Source organism: Microcaecilia unicolor, chromosome 4 (genome assembly GCF_901765095.1).
Source record: "Microcaecilia unicolor chromosome 4, aMicUni1.1, whole genome shotgun sequence".
NCBI classification, from domain to species: domain Eukaryota; kingdom Metazoa; phylum Chordata; class Amphibia; order Gymnophiona; family Siphonopidae; genus Microcaecilia; species Microcaecilia unicolor.
Window position 1 is genome coordinate 202048501 of NC_044034.1, and position 17796 is coordinate 202066296.

Consider the following 17796-nt stretch of genomic DNA (forward strand, 5'->3'; position numbering starts at 1 on the left):
AGCTTCTATTGGGAGCTTGCTTTTCACTTGCTTGTGTTTTAAGTTGGGTGGCTGTTTGAAGGCCAGCATTGGTGGGGCTAGGAGTATCTCTTTTAGTAGTTCATCCACCTGGAATAGTGGCCATAGATCTTGTATGATTCTTCTCAATTTTTCTAGCTCTGGATTGTATGCCACTGCAAGGGGGATTCTCTCTGTGGCTTTTTTTTCCCTTGTACTGCAATAGGTTTGCTCTCGGTATTTTAAGAGATGAGGCAACATTCTTGGGGATTATTTTGGGGTTGTAGCCCTTTTGTTTGAAGGATTCAGTCAGGAGTTTGAGGTGTTTATCTCTGTTTCTTGGGTCAGAGCAAATACAATGCTATCTTGTGGCTTGGCTGTGTATAATGGCTTTAACAAACAAATTGTTGGTGGCTATGTGTGTATTATAATGGGTGAGATTGCAGAATTCTAAAGGAAAACAACATTTATATTAATGCATGATATGTAATGTTCTTACTCATAGCTAAATTTATGGTTTTCCTTATGAAAACTGATTATATTGCACTTCAAAATATATAAAGTTTAATTTTTTGGACAGACACCTCCTCCCTCCCAATTAGTTTGTTAAATCAAGGGTTGACTGTACAATGCATTTTACTATTATTTACTACCATATATCAAATATAGGTCAGTGAGTAAAGAACACAAGGGAAACTGAAAAAATATTTATTAGTTTTGTTCTATTACCTTAAATACATTCAACATCAACACTTGTCCTAAAATTTCACCCCTCAGCCTTTTGCTGCTTTATGGTGGTGTTGTGTTTTTTTTCCCCATCATCACCTAAATTGATCCTTAACTCCATTTCAAGAATATCTTGAATTCCCAGGGCAATGTTGTAAATGGACTCGTTAGGATAAGGTTATAATGCTTGAGGAAACTGAAGGCGATGCTAACATAATGCCCCATAATGAAATTATTGTGAGCCAGTCCTGCTTTCTCTACCATCCACCTTAATACATTCTACTAGACAAAAAGTACCCACTTGCAATAGGAATGAAATTAAAACATTAGAACTTGAGCAATGGCACCTGCTGCTCTAGAAGGGAGTTAAGCAAAAGCATAGTTAGTAACAAAAAAGACCAACCATACCTGGGATTCCTCTGGTATAACCAAAGTAGTTTACACTTATCATATGCAGGTACTTTCGTTGTCTGTAGCAGGGTCAAAATCTAAGTTTTGTACTTGAGGCACTGGAGACCATAGCTAGAAACATATGAATCAGTATTCAGCCAGCAGTGGTCTGTCAACCAAATTAGACCTGAGTATTGATCTCTGGGCACTGGAATTGAATATCCAAGTCTTCCATGAACCTTGAAGTTATGTCTAGGAAACTCACTGGTGGCTGCATCACTTCTGGGTCTGCTCCAACAGTGCCTGGATTGTGCTGGGGTAGTCAAAACTGATAGTCAACATCTGTCCAGCTGAATAAGCAGTGGTCAGACAGCTCAAATGTTCAAAGGGGATCTTGAACAGCATTCTTTTGCTAAATATACTTGCATTTAAAAGACTGGCTAAATAGAAAAAGCAGGGAGTGTTTTCTAGAACTAGGATTTATTTATTTATATCTATTATCTGGCTTTATTTATTTTTGTTACATTTGTACCCCACGCTTTCCCACTCATGGCAGGCTCAATGCGGCTTACATATACAGGTACTTATTTGTACCTGGGGCAATGGAGGGTTAAGTGACTTGCCCAGAGTCACAAGGAGCTGGCTGTGCCTGAAGTGGGAATTGAACTCAGTTCCCCAGGACCAGAGTCCACCACCCTAACCACTAGGCCACTCCACCACCTAAGGATCAAATCAGCTGAGCTCTAAGCATTGAGGAACCAAGTGCAAATTGCCCCGAGGAAGATTTGGGAAAGATACCAGTGCCAGAAATGGTATTCAAAGCTGATGGGTCAGAGAAACTGAATGAAATCTCCATAAACCTGGAAGATGTAATGGCACAATTTGACAAATTGAAGAGTAGCAAGTCACCTGGATCGGATGGTATTCATCCCAGAGTATTGATAGAAGTGAAAAATGAACTTGCAGAACTATTGTTAGTAATATATTATTTATCTTTAAAATCAAGAGTGGTACTGGAAGATTGGAGGGTGGCCAATATAAAAAGGTTTCAGTGGTGATCCGGGAAATTATAGAGCGGTAAGTCTAACGTCGGTGCTAGGCAAAATGGTAGAGACTATTATAAAGAACAAAATTACAGATCATATTCAAAAGCATGGATTAATGAGATAAAGCCAACATGGATTTAGTGAAGGGAAATCTTGCCTCACCAATCTATTACATTTCTTTGAGTGGTGAACAAACATGTAGATAAAGGTGAGCCAGTCGATACTGTGTATATGGATTTTCAAAAGGCATTTGACAAAGTACTTCATGAAAGACTCCAGAGGAAATTGGAGAGTCATGGGATAGGAGGTAGTGTCCTATTGTGGATTAAAAACTAGTTAAAAGATAGACAAAAAAAAGAGTAGGGTTAAATGGTCAGTATTCTCAATGGAGAAGGGTAGATAGTGAGGTTCTCCAGGGATCTGTGCTGGGACTAGAGATGGGAGTAACTAGTGAGGTAATTAAATTTGCTGACAACAGAAAGTTGTTCAAAGTTGTTAAATCACAAGAGGATTGTGAAAAATTAAAGAGGACCTTACTAGACTGGGAAACTGGGCATCTAAATGGCAGGCGACGTTTAATGTGAGCAAGTGCAAAGTGATGCATGTGGGAAAGAGAAACCCGAATTATAGCTACATAATGCAAGGGTCCACATTAGGAGTCACCGCCCAGGAAAGGGATCTAGGCGTTGTCGTTGATGATACGTTGAAACCCTCTGCTCAGTAATTCATGCCTCGTTGGTTTTTTTATATAGTACATCACAACCTGGTTTGTTCATTTGAATCAGAATAGTTTGGTTATGCACATAGGCGCCCTGTATAAGAGGCTTGGGGAGGCTAAGCCTCCCAGCCCAGCTGTGACCTTCCCCGCCTGTTTTCTCCTCCAATGTGGCCCCACCCATACAGCCAAGAACAATTTGTATCTTCCGCCTCTAACCCCCCCCCCCCCCCCCGGCTGAGCCTGCCCTCAACTCCCCGACAGCCCTCCATTCTGTTCCTGACGCAGCCGCCCTGCATTTAAACCTGTTATTTTGAGTCTCAGTGGTAGCTTGAGTCCAGTCTTTCCCTTCCCGCTCAGTGTCTCGCCTTCTTCTGATGAGGTATTTCCTGTTTCTGCGAGGGCGGAACATTGAGCGGGAAGGGAAAGGCTGAACTTGAGCTGCTGCTGCGACTTAAAATAACAGGTTTAAACGCAGGGTGGCTGTGGCAGGAAAGGAATGGTGGGCTGTCAGGGAGCTGAGGACAGGCAGGTGGGGCTGGGTTACACCCCGAACTGGGACACTGAAAAGGGGGGGCTGGACAAGGATGGGAGGGGAGGACAGGGCAGGGGCAAAGGAGAATCGTTGGACATGGATGGGAGGGGAGGACAAAGGAGAATTGTTGGAGGGGAGGGGAGAATCGCTGAACATGGATGGGAGGGAAGGACAGGGGAGAGAGGAGAAATCACTGGAAATGGAGGAGAGGACAGGGGAGAGAGGAGAATCACTGGACATGGATGGGAGGAGAGAACAGGGGAGAGAGGAGAATTGCTAGATATGGATGGAGGAGCCAGGGGAGAGATTTGCTAGATATGGATGGATGGAGGGGCCAGGGGAGAGAGGAGATTTGCTCAACATGGATGGATGAATGGAGGGGAGGGCAGGGGAGAGAGGAGAGTTGCTGGGCATGGATGGATGGAGGGGAAGGAAGCTAGGAAGGAGATGCACATGGAACATGGATGGAGGGGAGGGAAGAGAGGAGAAAGCTGGACATGGATGGAGTGGTGGGCAGGGAATAGAGAAGAAATGTTGGACATGGATGGAGGGGAGGGAAGACATAGGGAGTAAATGCACAAGAATGGAGGGGAGGGGAGTGAGGAGGAATGCTGAATATGGATGGAGGGGAAACTGCTGAATTTAAGGGCTGGATCAGAACGCTTTGAGGGCAGATGCTGCAACTGGAGGAAGGATAGGGACAGGGTTACAGATGGTAGACAGAACGCATAAGGACACAGGAGGATGGTGGACATGGTGAGTGAAAAAATATCAAATGGAAAGAAAACACCATAAAACAGAAGACACTGGGACCAAAGCAAATAGAATAACTAAATGCTCAGACAACAAAGGTAGAAAAAAGTATTTTATTCAGAATTTATTAATTGGAACATGTCAGCTTTTAGAAATGCGCATCTGTGATATTTTGCATGTAAGTTTCAATTTCTCTAGTATTACTGCATGCCGAGTCTCACTTCTTGAAGTAACTTTCCAGTTCAGTATTTTGCCTTCATATCTTTTGATTTCTAGTTCCTTGTGTCATATCTGTAGTCATGTGTTTTTCATGTGTGATCAAGGTGCAGTATTCTGCTAGCGTGTACTATTTGCAGCCCTTTTGGTTTTGATTTTTTCGCTAGGTAGTGTATTGGTGTTTTAGAGCCTGGTGTAATTACAGTGCTGCCTTTCCACGCATAAGGTTGTAGCTCATCCTGTCCTTGGAATTAGTGCTGTTATGGTTTGGTAAGGTTCTGAGTGTGTTTTGCACAAGTTTGTGTATAGTGTTTTGCAGTGGAGAGATTGTTTGCTGGCCATACTAAGGTGACATCAACCACCTATGGTTATGCAGTTAATCTTTGAAAGCCTTTAGAGAGTTTCAAATAGCTCTTAGCTCTGCAACATTGATCTGGTGTTGCTTCTCCTGCGCAGACCACCAACCCTGTATGGAGTCCATCTACTTTAGCTCCCCATCCCAGGTTGGATACATCTATCATCAGTGTCTTTTGCTAATGGGGAATTTGGAACAGGAATCCCTTGTCCAAACTGATGCAAAATTAAGACAGAACTTTTGAGAGAAGGCATGATAGTGATTACAACCCAAGGTTGCCGCTAGCCTGAGACAACTGGGAACACAGGGTCCATTGAGCTGTCCTCACTGTGAAGCTTGCTGTGTGACGTGGACAGTGGCAACCAGATGGCCTAACAATCTCAACAGTTGTCTAGCTGATACCTGCTGACTGTTGAGCCCCCTGCACCACAGAGGTGAGAGCCTCTATGCAGTGGGCCATGAGGAAAGGCCCTGGATCGAGTTGTGTCTAGCAGGGCTCCTATGAATGCCAATTGCTGGGATGGACTGAGGTGCAACTTGGGAATTGACTATCCACCTGAGAAAAAGCCCCATCCACATCATCCATTTTAGAAACAAATTGCTAAAAAAAAGTCTTTCTATAGAGCCCCTTAACAGCTTTTCAGTTCATTTAAGCACCTGCCTAATATCCATTAGACAGACCTCAGAAGAGGGTTCTTCAGCCATACCCATAAATCCCATAGAGGAAGTAATCACATCTGTAATGGTAAGGGTCTAGGTTTTCTTGGGGACTGAGAGCTGAGCCTGATGAACTAGTAGCTGCAGCACCCAAATGGTTTTGTGTATTGATTCTGTTGCCTCTTGACCAGCCAATTGCCAAGGTAGGGGATCACCTGCACCCCCCCCCCCCCACACATAGCAATGCTGCAGTTACTATTAGAACATTTTATAAAGACCCTAGAAATTTATGCAAGGCTGAATGGCATCAAACAATATTGGTAGGGGTGTTTCCCTACTCGGAATCTCAGCTATTTCCTGTGACTAGGATGGACCTAGATGTGGGTACAGGCAAGTCCAGAGAGCATAGTCAATTTTAATCCTGAATCATTGGGAATAGAATGCACAGGGAAAACATCCATAAGAACATAAAAACAGCCATACCGGGTCAAACCAATAGTCCAACCGGCCCAGTATCCTGCTTCCAGCAGTGGCCAATCAAGGTCACAAGTACCTGGCAGAAACACAATTAGCAGCACCTTTCCATGCCACCAATCCCAGGGCAAGCAGTGGCTTCCCCCATGTCCATCTCAATAACAGGCTATGGACGTTTCCTCCAGGAACTTGTCCAAACCTTTTTTTTTTTTAAACAAAATACACTAACTGCCATTACCACATCTTCCGGCAATGAGTTCCAGAGCTTAACTATTATTTGAGTGAAAAATATTTCCTCCTATTTGTTTTAAATGTATTCCCATGCAGTTTCATTGAGTGTCCCCTGGTCTTTGTATTTTTAGAATGAGAGAAAAAACGATTCACCTCCACCTGGTCCACTTCACTCAGGATTTTGTAGACCTCAATCATATCCCCCCTCAGCAGACTCTTTTCCAAGCTGAAGAGCCCTAACCTCTTTAGCCTTTCCTCATATATCAGCGGTTTCATCCTATCAATTTGGTCACTCTTCTTCGAATCTTTTCTAATTCTGCTAGATACGGTAACCAGAATTGAACACAATACTCAAGTTGAGGTTGCACCATGGAGCGATATAGAAACATTATAATATTTTTGGTCTTATTTTGCATCCCTCTCCTAATTCCTAGCATCCTGATTGCTTTTTTGGCTGCTGCTGTACAAAGGGCAGATAATTTCAGCGTATTGTTTACAATGACACCCAGATCTTTATCTCGAATGCTGACTCCTAAAGTGGACCCTAGCATTAGATAACAATGACTCAGATGTGCATAACTTTGCATTTGACTACATTAAATTTCATCTGCTATTTGGATGCCCAGTCTTTCAGTTTCCTATGGTCTTCCTGCATTTCTTCACAATCTGCATGCTTTTTGACAACTTTGAATTGTTTTGTGTCATCTGCAAATTTAATCACCTTACTCATCATTCCAATTTCCAGATCATTTATAAATGTTAAATAGCACTAGTCCCAGTACAGATCCCTGCAGCACTCCACTATTCACCCTCCTCCATTGAGAAAAATGGCCATTTAACCCTACCCTCTTGTTTTCTGTCCAATAACCAATTCCTAATCCACAACAGAACATTGCTTCCTATCCCAGGACTCTAATTTTCTTAGGAGTCTCTCATGAGAAACTAGCTTGGACGTTTGGGCTCTGCTACCTCAGCTTGGAGCAAGAGCCCTAGTAATTTGTTGGTGGTCTAGAGGAGGGAGGCTACCTATGCCTCAAAGTAGGTCCTCTATTGCCCTCTACCTTCTTGATGTGGAGGCTAAGCCAGGAGTGGGCTGGGATAGTGATTTTATGGTTTCAGAGCACTTGTTTATGAGGTCTCCAACCTCCTCTAACGTGCTGTGGAGACCAAAAAGTGGTCTCCACAGCACAGAACATCTACTACAGGTTCTTGGTCTGAGGTGTGCAGTCAGGCAAGTCTGTGCAACCCAATAGTCATGGCAGAGGCTCTGGCTGCCAGGGTGAAAGAATCATAGGTTGCCCAGACCGTGTTCTTTTCACACTCCCATCTTCCATTACTTTACAGACCTCATGTGAAGGCTGAGGAGCTCATTAGCTAACTCTACCACACTGTACACAATGGTCAAATGCATAGTCACTAAAAGCTAATAAGAAGCTATGCAGAAGGCAAGCATAGCATAAAATGTCTTCCCAAAATACTACAAGGTCCAGGCCTCCATCCTTGAGGGCACTGACGAGCGAGTCTTAGAACTTTTGGCTCTTTGGAGAGTGGATTCAATCACCATAGAATGGTAAGAAAGCTGAAGCTTCTTGAATCATGGAGCCTTCTGCACTGTACACATATTCAACTTCCTTGTTCACCTGATATACAGATTTGTGTGTGTGTTGGGGGGGGGGGGGGGGTCCTCACGCTGCTTCAACTGTACCAGCTTATGCATTCTGTACATGGGCACTGTCAAAGCTTCTTAGGGAGGAGATCACACTGAAGGATGTCCAACTTCTAGGCCATGGGATCATCCTCAATCTCCAGTGGAGGAGTGGCTTAGTGGTTAGGGTGCTAAGGGTGGTGGACTTTGGTCCTGGGGAACTGAGTTCAATTCCTGGCACAGGCAGCTCCTTGTGACTCTGGGCAAGTCACTTAACCCTCCATTGCCTGCCGCATTGAGCCTGCCATGAGTGGGAAAGCGCGGGGTACAAATGTAATTAAAAAAAAAAAAAAATCAAATCAAATGGGACAGACCTAGTCATCTCCATGATAAAAATCCAAAAAAGGAGAGTACTTCTGGATGTAACTTTCTCCTTTCATGTGGAAGGAAGGGGCCTGGGGAAAGACCAAGAGGCCCTCTGGTGCCTCTTCAGACCTCCCCCTCCCCCACCAGGAACAATCAGACTCAGAATTTGCTTGCCTCACATGACAACCTGTTCATTCCTGGGTCAGGGCATTGAGGCACCAAGGATTCCCAGTTCTGAGAAGGCTTAACCTCCCCCCTTCCCTTGAGAGGCTGGAGATTGACACCAATTTTGTGCAGATTGGCTCCTCAGCAGCCAGTGTTGATGGGCTGCCCGCAGCCCACAGTCATTGCATGGGCCTCTAAGATAGCATCAGGAGCTTCGTTCTATAGTCTCTTGCTGGCAAATAGGTTCTCCATCTGCTCCTAGAGCATGGCCCTGAGCCACTCCAAGGGCTGCCATTGATGAAGGCTGGGATTCAGCTGAGTAGGTAATGCCATTAAAAATTATCAGGGTTGTATCACAGACCTGATCTTAGCTGAATGGAGGTTGTTATATCCCAGCTGCTTCCTAGGAGGGCTAGCAAGTCCTTATGTTGGGGATGCTTTGAAGACAGCAAGGATCCTACTGCCTCAGCACTTTTGACACCATGCTTCAAGGTGCTTCTTGGCCTCTGCTCAACACATTGTATTGGAGAACCTTGGCATTGACAAGGATGACAACAAATCCTTCCTTGCCTTCTGGTGGGGATTGGAGGATGCCCAATTCCAGTGACTGCTATTGATGCAAGATGTCTAATGCAACAATAGGAGGCATAGAGACTAATGCTTCCAATGCCCAAGTCAACAGACCAGTGCCAAAAATCCATTTGTGCTGTCTTCTCAACCTCTAAATATCTCTCCTTAACATCTGTGAATAGAAAGACTCTGATTAGACCTGATGAAATGTAGGCACCAATTATGTGTGTCCATGAGGGTCATGGTCCTACTGCACTGTGTACACTTTTTAAAACCACTGGGAGTTTTTTTGGACAAGTCAGGAAAGTTTTTCACCATTGACCCATTTGATTTCACCTTGGCTAAATTAGCTAGCCAAGTGCTCAAGGCCTAAGGAAGCCTAGTAATCCGCAGAAAATAAAGAAAAATTAGAAATGCCAAAAATCTGATGAAAAGAAATAAAATGGAGAAGATAGCATGCACCTGAGATACTTACACAGAGAATTGGCCAAAAACGCAATAAAAAGACCCCCAAAAAACAACAACAACAACTCAGCTGTGGAAAGAAGCAAAAAACACATCCACACTGCTCTGCAGAAAAAACAGGACTGTTCTGGTCCTGTGTGAGAACAGCAGGTGGGAAGATGCGCAATGCTTGGTGGGCCACTTCTAGAAGCTTTGAGAAAGAACACTGGGGAATGCTCACCACAGTGACCTATCAGATGGTGTCACACATCAGTCAGAAAATCTGCATCCTGCCTTTCCTCAGAGAACTAAAGCTCCTGAGTTCATCAGCATGTTATATGGTAAGTTCTCCAGGGTTAAGGAGAATTGAATGCAACAAAATCTTGAGCTACTAGTGATATGGAGGGGCATTTTCGATATGATGTCTAAGTCCAACTTTGGACGTCTTGCAAAAAACATCCAAAATCTAAATAGGAAAGGTCATTTTCAAAGAAGAAAAACGTCTTTTTTTTTTTCGAAAATACTGTGGACGTTTTATGATTTGGATGTTTTGGTTTTTGGTCCATTTTTGAAAAACAAAAAATGTTCAAGTGGAAAACACACAAAATCAAGCAATTGGTATGTAGGAGGAGCCAGCATTTTTAGTAGACTGGTCCCCCTGACATCCCAAAACAGCAAGAGAGTACCTTAGGGGGCACTGAAGTGGACTTCATACAAAACTCCCAGGTACACATCTCACCATTGCTCCCTTACCTTGTCTGCTGAGCCCCCAAAACCCACTACACCCAACTGTACACCACTACCGTAGCCCTTACGGGTGAAGGGGGCACCTATTTGTGGGTACAGTAGGTTTCTGGTGAGCTTTGGAGAGCTCACAGTTTCCTCCACAAGTGTAAGAGGTTGGAGGGGGGGGGGGGGGGGGGGGGGGGGGGAGGTAGGATCCTGGGTCCACCTGGCTGCCGTGCACTGCACCACTACTACTAAACTACTTCAGGGACCTGCATGCTATTCTAATGGACCAGAGTATAACATCTGTGGTTGGCATAGAGGCTGGCAAGGAATGTTTTTCATCACATTTTTGAGGGTGGGAGGGGGTTAGTGACCACTGAGGGAATAAGGGGAGGTCACCCCTGATTCCCTCCAGTGGTCATCTGGTTATTTAGGGCACCCTTTTGTGCCTTACTTGTTATAAAAACAGTCTAGCTCAAAACATCTACGTTTTAGTCCTGGATGGTTTTCTTTTGTTACATTAAAGTTGGAAAACATCTAAGTTTTAGGAATGCCCAAGTCCCGCCCTGAACACACCCCTCACACGCCCCCTTAAGATTTGGACACACTTCTGGTGGACTTCATAGAAAAACGTCTGAAAATACATTTTGAAAATACTGATTTGGATGTTTTTGTGAGAAAAACGTCCAAATGCTGCTTTATGCCACTTTTTAGATGTTTTTGTTCGAAAATGAGCCCGATAGCCACTTAACTGACTCTTTAGGATAACAAGTAATGTACTCATATAATTTTTTCTTTAAAAATAGATCAACTATTGCACTGCTGTCATTTCCTGGATGGCAGATACCTTAACAAAAAATAACCTTCTGTACAACAGACCAGCACCTAAATATTCAAGTAAGTATTGGTCACCAGTCATAATTTTGGTCATTAATGCCAGCATTATTCAACAATTAAAAGAAACATAAAAAAGGTGAAATCAAGTAGATGTGAAAACAGACAAATTTTGCTCTGTGCAGGGCAGTTAAGAATTTACTAGAATTTTGGTCTAATATTTTGTCTGTCCATGAAATGTGACTACAGGTCAAAACAGATAGGTTGCAGGCAATACCAGTTTAGTGGACTAATGTTATACATTTTTTACTTGCTTTCAAGAGCTGCATTCCTTTTCTGTGGACTGTACAAATTTTTACAGTATTAGCAGAGCAGATGAAGGAAGTATAAAGTTATGAGGTATTGTTAATATCATTGAAGATTACTTTCACTTTCTTGTTAACCTATATTTACTTCTAGAAAACAAAATTTTAGAAGGATAAGTCTAGAAATATGTTTTTTAACCAGCAAATAGATGTATCACTCCAAGCGGCGCTTTGAAGGTACATGTTTTAATTCTAAGAAAAAGCCTGCTATTACTACCTCTGCATTCAACATTTTTGGAGTTGGCTTTTGAGCCTTCTTTGAACCTGTATGTCCTTAGAAGGGGTATTGATTGCAGACCTAGAACTTGCACAAGGACAATATTACCATCTCTTGTTACCAGTGACCCTCCTGCACCCAAGTGCATTATTAGCTTTTCCCACTGTTTCGTTATACTGACTGGCAACCTTCAGGTTGTTGGGAAAGACTGCTTTCAAGTTGATAGTTCTTGCCTTTATTATTTAGAGGTGGGTAGTGGGATTTTGTACCACCACTGCATGTATTTTACACATTTTTCATGGAAAAAGCAAATACTAAATTTTCCAACCTTCACTGCTAATAGTTTTTCAATGGAATGTGAGATTCCTGCTGTGTATAGGTCTCCATCCTTATTAAAGTTATCTTTCTTGCTTCCTAATCACCCTTGGGTTTATTTCATACATCTTGTTCTGATTTTCAGATTGTATACTGTATGGTACCACTCTTTTTTTCTTACTAGGTTTTATGGATAAAGGTACTAACCAAATGATCTTGCAAGAAAGAAGCAAAGAAAACGAGGAAGGCGACGAGTGTAAAAATTTGATGTATATTGACAACTAAAGATGTGTGCTTAAGGAGTTAAGAGGACTATCACAATCACTAACACTATCAATTAAAATGTTCTTATTACATATTGTGTTGACATTGTAAGTAGTATACTATCCCATACTTTGTATTGTTCTTTGAATATTTTTACTGCTGTAATTGCCTATTGCTCATGATTATTCTTACTGGACACCACCTTGAGTGAATTCCTCCAAAAAGGCAGCAAATAAGGGAAGGGGGAAGAGAAATGGGACCTGATATACTGCCTTTCTGTGGTAGTTTGCAACTACATTCAAAGCGATTTACCTATATACTGGTACTTATTTTGTACCTAGGGCAGTGGAGGGTTAAGTGACTTGCCCACAGGCACAAGGAGCTGCAGTGGGAATCGAACCCAGTTCCCCAGGATCAAAGTCCGCTGCATTAGCCACTAGGCTACTCCTCCACTAAATCCTAATAACTAACTAAATAAATACATAAAGTCATCCTACAAAAAAAAGGAAATACTATTTCATGAATACTAATAAAATGTCATCACATAGGGGCATGTTGGCTAAAGTGCAGTACACTTTTTTTTTTTTTAGGAGGTGCTAAGTGTAGTTCCACTATTGACAGTCATGACAGCTAGCGTGCAGCTGCCAACCATGTCACTGACAACCATGCCCTGTCACCCTTCCACCAACAACTCACCTCTACCCATGTTAAGCAGCTAGCATTTTAAAAAAAATCAAACTGGCTGGTTCTAAACACATGGCAGTATTAGTGTGGGTCTACACTAACACTTCCACATGGTAAAACCCACGCCAGCTGCTTAATGCAGCATAGTAAACAATAGAGTACAAAGGGGAGGCCTTACACAACTTTAGACTTATTTACAACTCAATACAAACCTTGATTAGGAAAATGCATTCTTTCCAAGGGGGTAAGATATTTATGGTGAAACAATAGACATGTTAATGGAAAGACAAAATGGGACAATTGCAACATACTAATTTTCAAGCATTGAGTATTAAAATCTAATACAATAAAACAGCTATTTAAGTAACATTATTAGCCACTAATCCATAGAAAACAACATATAGCAGAGTGCAGGTTTGTTTTCAGTTCTTTCCGGAACTTTAGGTGGTCGTACGTTGTTTTTACTATTTTTGGCAGTGCATTCCATAGTTGTGCACTTAAATAGGAAAAGCTGAATGCATACGTTGATTTGTATTCAAGTCCTTTGCTGTTTAGGTAGTGAAGATTTAGGTATGTTCGTGCTGATCTTGTTGCGTTTCTGGTTGGCAGGTCTATAAGGTCTGTCATGTATCCTGGGGCTCCGCCATAGATAATTTTATGAACCAGGGTGCAGATTTTGAACACAATACGTTCTTTGATTGGGAGCCAGTGCAGTTTTTATTGGAGGGATTTGGCGCTTTCAAAACGTGTTTTTCCAAATATAAGCTCGGCTGCTGTGTTTTGAGCGGTCTGAAGTTTATGATTTGTTCTTTGCAGCCCGCATAGATTCCGTTGCAGTAGTCAACCTGGCTCAGTACCATTGATTGTATCAAGTTGTGGAAATTTCCCTCGGGAAGAATGGTTTCACACGTTTAAGTTTCCACATTGAGTGAAACATTTTCTTTATGGTAGATTTTGTTTAGTTCTCTAGTGAGAGGTTCCGGTCGATTATTACTCTGAGAATTATTTGATGAAAGAGGCCCTAAGAATGAAGATGACCACTTAACCCCCCCTCCCCCGGTTAGCCATATTGGTCAAAGCCTTGCTGACAAATGATTGCTGAGAATAAGAAGATATTCACAACTGTGGGGGTAAATTCTATAAATGACACAAAATTTAGCCACCAAGATGACAGGCACTGAGCACAAATTCTAGAACAGCAGTTCCATGCAGAACTGCTGTTATAAAATACTAACACATTTTAGTTTTCTGTGGCTATAATATGTTAAAGTAGAGGTTCTGTACCAGTGTCTAGCTTGCTGAAGTAGAGCCTTAAATGTACTATGAAATTTTTGCCACTTCTCAGACTGGTCACAGCAGCCACATTGGCAGCAAAGTCCTCTAATCTTCCATTTTCCCATACATGCTGACTCTTGTTGGCTTAAGAGGGAGGAACACTATGTCTTGCGGCTGCCACTTCCATGCAGACTTCCCTTTTGAGGTCAGAACTGTGTAGGTTTGATTGGTGGATTCAATCAAACTACAGGACCCTGATCTGTTATGATGTCAAAAGGAAGGCAGCAGAGGAAGAGGTAACTGTAGATTATCCCAAAGGGTGAAGAGAAGTTGGAGATGCCAGGGCGTAGGGGAGAAAAGGGTAAGACTGAGGAGTGGTGGGTGCTTCAGCAAACCCCTGGGCTGAGTCCAGGGAGGGATAATTTCTGTTGGGTTTAGCACCCCCACCCCCCCAATCATTTTGAAAAGTGAGCTCCTACGCTTCATAGTAGATTTGATTATTTGGTAGTTCATCATCCTGCTCTACTCTGTGCCTTTTTTCCCCCCTATGGATTATTTTGAGAGGCGTTGATGTTTTTATTAAAGCTTTATGTTTGATCTTTGCTGTGATTTATATGTGCTGTTTTATGTACATAAGTACTGCCACATTGGGAAAAGACCAAGGGTCCATCGAGCCCAGCATCCTGTCCACGACAGCGGCCAATCCAGGCCAAGGGCACCTGGTGAGCTTCCCAAATGTACAAACATTTTGTACATGTTATTCCTGGAATTGTGGATTTGTCCCAAGCCTATTTAGTAGTGGTTTATGGACTTGTTCTTTAGGAAACCGTCTAACCCCTTTTTAAACTCTGCTAACCACCTTCACCACGTTCTCCAGCAACGAATTCCAGAGTTTAATTATGCATTGGGTGAAGAAAAATTTTCTCTGATTTGTTTTAAATTTACTACACTGTAGTTTCATCACATGCCCCCTAGTCCTAGTATTTTTGGAAAGCGTGAACAGACGCTTCACATCCACCTGTTCCACTATACTCATTATTTTATATACCTCTATCATGTCTCCCCGCAGCCGTCTCTTCTCCAAGCTGAAAAGCCCTAGCCTCCTATGTCTAATCTACCTGGCTTTAGGCCACCTTATTAATCACAATTGCTTCCTTTCTGGAATATTTTATATTAGGCACCCAAAGTTTGTGTAAGATCTAGAGGCAGGGAGCTATAAGAAGGAGGGACAGTGAAAATTCTTAAACAATACATTACTCCTGGTAGCAGTAAGAATGTTAAGGCACAGAAAATAAAGCCCACAAAAAGTACTACGGTATTATACCTTGCTCAGTACAAGGAGACCACAAAGCTACCGAGACAAAATATGTATATGTCTAAGGTAGAGCACCTTTTACGGCTTTCATACACTTTATTTTCTGTGTATTAGTGTTTGTTTTTAGGCTGATTTTGTGCCTTGATACATTTTTTTTTTGTAAGTGAAAGGCGGTATATCAAGTTTTACAAAATAAAAGAATATAATGGAATTAAAGCAATATTATGTCTTTACTACAACATGACCTGCTACAAAGTAGAAAGATGAACACAAGCAGCTCAGGGGATCTTTCACTAAAGCTTAGCTTGAGTTATCTGTAGCAGAGCCCATTTTATTCCTATGGGCCCTGCTGCAGATAACTTGAGCTAAGCTTTAATAAAAGAACCCCTCAAAGAGCTATTATAGGCTGTGCAATAGTATGGAGACTGTTTTAACCACTTTGGTTTCTGCCTTCAGGTCCTGGTTATGCAATTTGACATGTCAAGTGCCTTTGATGTGGTGGATCATGATCTTTTGTTAAATTTACTAGACCAATTTGGAATTTGTGAGAAAGTCTTGTCCTGATTTCAGGGCTTAGAGTAGTCTTAGAGTAAAAATGTCAGGCACATCATCATCGCCTTGGTCTCCAAATTGTGGTGTGCCGCAAGGTTCACCCCTATCTCCATGTCATGATGGCTCCGCTGGGGGGGGGGGGGGGGGACATGAGTCAATAGGATTCCATCCTTTTATCTACATGAATGATGTCACTATTTACATCCCTTGTTGAGGCGACATCCAGGGAATTCTATATAGGATTAAAACTGGCCTTGATTTAATTGAATCCTGGGCCTATGAATTCTGCCTAAATTTAAATTTGGAGAAGACTATATTTTTGGTAATAACTAATCTGATGGACCATGATCCCTGTAGCAATTTTAGTATTTACTATTTCTTATTCTTTGGAGTCTACTCTAAAAAAAAATGTAGGAGTTGTTGTTGATCAGCACGTACCCTTTGAATCTCAGGTGTCCTTGGTGGTTACTAAATCTTTTAAATTACTTTGGATGCTAAAGTGCATTAGGCCCTTTTTCAACTGATATCTTTAGATTACTTGTCCAGTCTCTTGTTTTGACCCAATTAGATTATTGTAATTCTATCTATTAAGCGTGTAAAGAATGTATCTTAAGGAAACTGCAAATTGCCCAAAATACTGCGGCTAGACTTGTCATGCATGTACCATGCTTTGAGAGGGCTACTCCTTTGCTGATACATTTGCATTGGCTTCCCATTAGGGCCACGATTGTAATCAAACTCTGTGCTCTCTTGTTTCAGATTTTGTATTGTATTGCCTGACTATATGTTGCCCCTTGTTACTTTGCCTTCTCTCAATTCAATCTTTGGTGCAAGAGACTACCTGCGTCTTCATTTCCCTACCTGTAAGAAAGTTTATAAATCTAAATACCCAGCTACTTTTATTTATTGGGATTAATTAACCACTTCTATGAAGAAATTCAGCCAAGGTGGTGTACAGTAGGTACAGTTTAACATACCTGTCACATCCGTCGCTCCCTCCGGCTGCTCCTCCGCGGGAAGCAGGAGCCGGCGTCCGCCACGGCGAAGGCCGGCTTTCTTGAGGCCGCGGCTCGCCGCGGTGATGGCCGCCCAGTCCGAGGCCGGGGGCCGGCGATCGCGGCTGCCGGACTCTCGATCGCCGGCTATGGGGGCTGTGCTTGCGCCAGTGGGGGAAATGGTGCCGAGGCGTGATGGCCGGCGTCTCCTTCACTCTTGGGCGCGGGAACCCGAAGCTCCGCCTCAGAGGAGTTAGATAGGGAGGCCAGTACTGTAGTCCCGCCTGGGAGGTCAGACAGAGCCAATCAGAAGGGTTCTGTCGATAACCAGGTTCTGATTGGCCAGCTATGTCTACGGGGGCTGGGCAGTTGAATGCTGACAGTATTTAAGGAGCGGGCCTGAGATAGGACATTTCTTCAGGTTCTGTTTCCCGAGGCCAGTCTCCGCTTGTTCCTGTGCTCAGTTGGTTTCCTTGTTCTTCTGGTCTTGACTTTTGGACTGTTCCTGGTTTACTCTGCTAGCTGACTGCCTTGACCTTTTGCTTGATTCTGATTACGCTGTTAGCTGCCTGCCCTGACCTGTTGCCTGTTCTTGGACGTCTCCATTTTCCATCTGCCTTCTTCTCTCCTGGTTCCAGTCTGGGTCAGTTCGTCAACCCCGCGGTTCCAGAAGTCCCATTGACCGCCTGCAGCTGGGGGCTCAACCCTTGGTGAACGGCGGTCGCCGCGGGTGAAGACTTGGGGTTGCACGGCTGTCCTTTGAGGTCCTTCGGGGCCTTGCGGGACCTAAGGGCTCACCTTCCTTGCGGACAAAACAGGAACCTGAAGCCATGAGCTCGCCTACGCAACTCAATCTACGGGACCTGGCTAAAATTCTCCAGCAGCAGCAGGAGCAGTTGAACGCCCTGTCAGGGGCCCTGCAGAATGTCTGCTCTCAGCTAACCACGGTCCAGGTGCAGAACCAGG

At 43.1% G+C, this 17796-nt stretch overlaps 1 protein-coding gene across 1 annotated transcript in view; it reads left to right on the forward strand.

Moving 5' to 3' along the window:
• Nucleotides 1-12107, forward strand: part of TRPM5 (transient receptor potential cation channel subfamily M member 5) — a 267814-nt gene extending 255707 nt beyond the window's left edge. Inside the window, exons 23-24 of the mRNA XM_030201129.1 lie at nucleotides 10821-10911; nucleotides 11930-12107. Of these exons, the coding sequence (XP_030056989.1) occupies nucleotides 10821-10911; nucleotides 11930-12030 (192 nt within the window). The 3' untranslated portion in view covers nucleotides 12031-12107. The remainder of the gene's footprint in view (nucleotides 1-10820; nucleotides 10912-11929) is intronic.
• The last annotated feature ends 5689 nt before the right edge of the window (nucleotides 12108-17796 follow it).